Raw genomic sequence first — 6,000 nt, forward strand, 5'->3', positions numbered from 1 at the left:
TTTTTTCAGAGCATGATAGCTGAAGTGTGATAAGTGTGATTTCCCCCCCCCCCCCGAGGGTGGGAACCTAGGAGACAGGATCTTTTCTTGCTTTGTCCATATTTATAACTAAAACCATCAAAATAAAAATACGACTACTGGTACAAACACCAAACAGATGGTGGGAATCACATAAAATTTGATATTTTCTTAGCCAAGAAGATAGCTTGAATCTGAAAATGATGCTGCATTGAAAAATGTGGATATGCCCTCTGGAAACAATCCAACCCTCCTTTTCCTTTGTGTGTCATACAAATTCACACACCCTTAATGCCGTGGCTCTGTGTTTGTCCCTCAGACAAGTTGGATGGCTTGAGGACTGGCACTAAAAGGAAACGAGACTGGGAGGCGATCGCCAGCAGAATGGAGGACTACCTTCAGCTCCCGGACGACTATGAGACTCGCGCTTCTCAGCCTGGGAAGAAGAGGGTAGGAGGCCTTTGTCGCTAACTACCGAAGCATGAAGCATTTGTGTTCTAAAAAGTTGGGGATGGAGAAATAAATGGCTGTCCATAAAGTGTTTGTCATGCAAATATAAGAACCCAAAAATAGGGGCTGGAGAGATGGCTCAGCAGTTAAGACCACCAACTGCTCTTCTAAAGGCCCTGAGTTCAAATCCCAACAACCACATGGTGGCTCACAACCATCCGTAATGAGATCTGATGCCCTCTTCTGGAGTGTCTGAAGACAGCTACAGTGTACTTACATATAATAAATAAATGTCTTTTTTTTTTTTAAACAAAAACAAAAACTAAATTTAGTCTCTTGTTCCCAGTAAAAAACAAAAAGCACTACAATTACAGACATACCTACCCTGTTTTAACATAGATAAGTCAGTTCTTCAGAGCGTATTTATTTCTATTTTATTGGTATGATTGTTAACCTACATGTATGTTGTATAAAACATGTACGTGCCTGGTGCCTGCAGAGGCTAGAAGGATCATCATACCACCTAGATCTGAAGTTACAGATGGATATAATCTACCATATACTTGCCAGATCAAATCAGGGTCCTCTGCAAGAACAGCAAGTGCCCTTAAATCCTGAGCCATCTCTCTAGGCTCTCTGTGTTTCTTTCAAATTAATTTTCTTAGTGCTTGAATATAAGACAATATTTTAGTATGAGAGAATAAAGCGTATTAGTAGATTTATAGTGGGTATTGTTTCAAAGACTATATTTTAAAGCTCATTGATATACTGCAGATGACTAAGATATGCTGGCACGCCTATAACCCCATCATTAAAAAGGCAGAAGCAGGTGAATATCTGTGATTTCATGGTCAGCCTAGTCTAAATAGTGAGTTCCAGGTCTGTATTGAGAAACAAAACAGTTCAAATACTAAAAACATAGTATAAACCTACTCTTGTCTGCATAGTTTGAGGAGATGGGGAAGGGAAGTCCTGGAAATGGCCTTAAACCTATGCCCAGACATACATAAGGACTTGAACTCTGAGGCCACCTGACATAGAATTGGCTCAAGCTAGGTGTGGTAAGGCACCCTGCAATCTTAGCACCTTGGAAATAAAGGCAGGAAGATTGTCCATGACTTGAGGCCAGCCTGGGCTACAGAGTAAGACCCAGTGTCACAGAGCAAAACAGGTTGAACAGTAGGGTTAGGGTTCAACCTGTTTCAAATTACTCTGTAAACAGAACTGTAACTCTCAAGTCACTCCCCAAGAATTTGAAATGGAAACTATTTTTCTCTATTTTTTTGCTGAAATAACTATGACTATCTTCAAACAGTGATTCTATAGAGTTGGCCATATTAGAAATTACCTAAATGACTAGGTTTTAAAATGTAACTTGTGCTGGTGATGTTACACAGAGTTTGAGCACTTGCATTTTTTCACACATAAACTAGAAAGGGCAGTCTCGAAGCATTTAATACAACTTCAAAGGGTTAGAAAGGGGTTGATCTTCAAGAAGTTCTAAGTTTCTTAGAAATATTTTTTTTATATAATTAAGTTACCCTCTCCATCAAAAAATAACATGATGTTGTAAATCTCAGAATTATCTTTAGGAAAATTAGAAGGAACTTGAACATTTTGGTTTTTCTAGACATGGTTTCTCTGCATAGTCCTTGCTGTCCTGAAACTCTAGGACACCTAGTACCCCTGGAATACCACACCCGGCAATTAAAAAAAAAATCATAGTAATTTATGCAGCATGCGTGAATGTGTGCAGATGATTAGGCGTTGTGGCAGGCACTTTCACCCATTGTCTTAGTTAGGGTTTCTATTGCTATAATAAAATACCCTTAAAAAAAGTAATGTGAGGAAAGGCCAGGGGCTCTCATCTCCTGGAATGCTTAGCTCACACTCCAGCCACTGACTGAGGTCAGGGCAGGGACCTGGAGACAGAAAGCAAAGCAGAAATTATGGAGGGAGCTGCTTCTTGGCTCCCCTGCTCAGCCTGCTTTCGTTCACCTGCCCAAGGTGACGGACGTCTCTCCCATATGGTCTGGGTCCACCCACATCAACCCTAATCAAGAAAATGCTTCACAGACTTGCATAGACCAGTCTGGTAGGGTTAATTTTCTCAGTCCAGGTTCCAAATGATTCTAGTTCTCTCAAGTTGACAAAACAACAACAAAAAGCTAGCCAGCATAGCTATCTCAGTGACCACTAAAATCAGTGTTTTCTTTTAAAATAATAATAATAAATAAAAATTAATTTTCTGTTTTCAGAGTCTAAACTTTAGATTCAAAAGTAGCAGGATATGGGGCTAGAGGGATGGCTCAGCCGTTCAGAGCACTTGCTTCTCTTGAAGAGGGCTCAGGTTGGGTTCCTAATGCCTACATGGTGACTTACAACTGTCTTCATTCCAGTTCCAGGGAATCTGATGCCCTCTTCTGGCAAGGGACACTGCAAACATCAGCTGCATGTACAGGCAGATCACTCATACACAGTATAGAAAATAAATCTTTAAAAGACTAAGTAGCTGAGTACAATTACTTAGTCTACTTAACTATGAGGATGCTCTGTGCATTTTAAATTGACTGTGAGCTGAACTAACTTTTTCTTCATTCAGTGGTCACTGAATATCTGCCCATCCATCCTTTATCACTTAGCACTAGTAATATTTCAATAAATGTATACCCTTGATCCTAAGTGGAACTAAGAGTAGGTATGAATTACTTATAGTGCATATTTTTTGGATATAAAGCTCGATGATAAGACACTTATCCAGCATATGCAAAGCCCTGGGTTCAATCTCCAATACCACCAAAAAAAAAAAAAAGAGAGAGAGAGAGAGAGGGTTCAGGGGAAAGAGATTTTCATGCGTATTTGAAATTCCCAGGAGGAGGGAAAGCCATATTTGTTAAAGATTCCCACCAGTGTATCTGAAAATAGAGTATATAGTTTATTTTTGTTTTGTGCCTGTAAAACGTGATGAAACTGCTTCCACATTGGAGCATGCTATTTGGTACAACTGTAATCTGTGTTCCCAGGCCATGGTCACTCATATTTGGCTCAAGAATAAACTATTTAAGAAGAGTCAAGTGTGGGACTAGGGAGATGGCTTGGATGAAGTGCTTGCCGAGCAAGTGTGAGGACCAGAGCTCAGATCCCCAGATCAGAAGTCAGGTGGGTGTGGTGGCCTGCCTGTAACCCCAGTTTACTCGAGAGGATGACACCAGGGATCGCCTGCTAGCCTCCACACTGGCATGTGCTTTGCACCAGTGCACATGTGTACATGTACAGCCAAAGAAGAAATAGAAAAGTCAAGTGTTAACCAGTTTCCCTACTATTGCTCTGTTTTCCCTCTGACAAGATGTTAGAAGCCTGACCACTTCATTGTCAGTCTTGTGGGTGTTAAGAAGGAAAGTCAGTGTACCTTAAAGCAGTAATGCATTTCCATGGCCAATGTAAAGAGCACAGAATTTCAGTGTTGTGTATATTTGGGACATAAAAAAAAAAAAATCACAAGCCGTATTTACAGTATAGCATATTAAAATATAGTCTATGCTTTGATACTATATGTGCAGTACAAGAAACAGTATCATAATCTCTCATATTTTTTGCTCTTAAAGAATATGAGATTTATGCATGTATTTTAAGTATAAATCCACCTTTTTAAAGTACCCATAGGAAATACTCCTGAACCCATATGTCTGCAGTTGAAACCTTACCATAATAACATTTGAAGCAATGATCTCTGTAGTTTAGGAATGAAAATAATACTACTAGCCCCCTGTTTGTTTCTCTGATTAAATTTCAAGCAATAGTTATTGTACAAAGATAAAGCTTTGTCCTTGATCTAAGTATAAACTTTGTCCTTGATCTATAGTATATGTTTCTATTTATACAAACATAGTCATCATGTAATATGGAAATTCAAAAGTGGGTATATCAGGCTCCAAACAAGCCTAGGGAAGCAATGGTTAATTGCAAAGGATAAAGTGGGGGAGAATGTCTACACTGACACTAAGTAGACAGGGCTCAGAGCTGTAAAATGGGAGCTAGAGGAGAGTGTTTTGCTCCTATAGAATGCCTGTGGCACTGGCCAGAGATGACATGGAGCTGATAGGATGTGTCAAGAGACCTTTAGTGGTAGGACTCTGTCTTATAATTATGGGAAAGTTTTGAAACAGGTGAGTCACAACTGTGTATTTTAAGGTCACTTTGGCGGGAATGGAAACAGTTTTTTGACTTGTAATTTTAAGTCCGTTATTCTACCCAAATAATAATAACATATTATCCAAAGAGGTTGCCTTTGGGGTTCCCTCCCTCAAAAGCCCAGTCTAATGCTTTTTTCTCTTTAGGTGAGATGGGCAGACCTAGAAGAAAAGAAGGATGCAGATAGGAAAAGGGCCATAGGTTTTGTGGTCGGACAGACTGATTGGGAGAAGATCACAGATGAAAGTGGTCACCTGGCTGAAAGAGCCCTCAATCGGACCAAATATATATGAGACTTAGTTTTGAATGGAGTCATAGTCCTCTAAGGTAAGGACACCCAGTCATAGAAGTAGCCTGTCATGTGGTTGCTGCCAAGGTACTGAGGACAGCATACTTTACTAAAAATGATTTTTCTAGCTCTGAACAAGTAAGTATGTGCTAGTACTAACATTTGCAATACAGAAAAGGAAACAGCTGTTTGTAAACCATCTCATTTGTAAAAGACTTAAGAAGGCTTAGATTCTGTGTTCCTAGGGAAGATGGAACCCTGCTATGATAGATGCTGACGTCTGCTAAGTCTTCTGTGTGCCTTCCCTGGAGTGACCCCGTTTTCTTTTCTTTGCAGGTGGTTTGATTTGAGTGACCTGAAGCTAAGACCTCTGGAAGCTTCTTTGTGTGGGGAAGCTTCTTGTGTCTCCATGTTTCAATTTTGTTTTGTTTTACCACTTTCATTTTTAAAAGTTTTCCAGAATCCCCAAGAAATTTTAGAATCTTGCTATATCCAAGCAAGACATTATTAATATTTTTTTTTAAACTAATTTGGGGAGGGAGGGTTAGCTTAAGTGCTGAAGTCAGGTGTGGATCCATAGGAGGGTTCCAACAGAGTGTTTCCTCCGCTGTATACTGTCACAGACTATCATCATTGCTTTGTGGCTGGTTTTGTTTTTTTACTGTATGTAACTAGTAGCTGATTGTACTTGGATTAAAAACAATAAACTTTCACTATAAAGCCAATGAGATCCATAGGCTGTACAGTATGGGCCCTTTTCTCTTATTTTCTCACATTTATTTTTATTGTTAATTAAATGCAGTATGTCCTGCTTGCTGAACACCCCCACACCACCTCTTTACTATTGAATATTAGCACAGCTGTTTGGTGGCACATTGTAAAGCTCAGTGATTTCAAAGTGTTCATGATGACCAAAACATTCAACTTTATAGATGGATTTCTTTTCCTTTTTGTGTCTTAAAGACTAACAGAGATCAAGTCTAAATAGCCATCAGTTTTCTGGGATATCTCTCTCTCTCTCTCTCCTCTCTCTCTCTCTCTCTCTCTCTCTC

General features: G+C 39.5%; 1 protein-coding gene across 2 annotated transcripts in view; it reads left to right on the top strand.

Annotated features, from left to right (window-relative positions):
- The window catches only part of Ylpm1 (YLP motif containing 1), a 76,988-nt gene extending 71,292 nt beyond the window's left edge, over positions 1–5,696 (top strand). For both annotated transcript variants that reach the window (XM_021202732.2, XM_029540536.1), the window contains 3 exons: positions 338–468; positions 4,806–4,986; positions 5,285–5,696. In XM_021202732.2, coding sequence (XP_021058391.1) covers positions 338–468; positions 4,806–4,952 — 278 coding nt within the window. In that variant the 3' untranslated portion in view covers positions 4,953–4,986; positions 5,285–5,696. The remainder of the gene's footprint in view (positions 1–337; positions 469–4,805; positions 4,987–5,284) is intronic.
- The last annotated feature ends 304 nt before the right edge of the window (positions 5,697–6,000 follow it).

The sequence above is a fragment of the Mus pahari genome, chromosome 7 (genome assembly GCF_900095145.1).
Source record: "Mus pahari chromosome 7, PAHARI_EIJ_v1.1, whole genome shotgun sequence".
NCBI classification, from domain to species: Eukaryota; Metazoa; Chordata; class Mammalia; order Rodentia; family Muridae; genus Mus; species Mus pahari.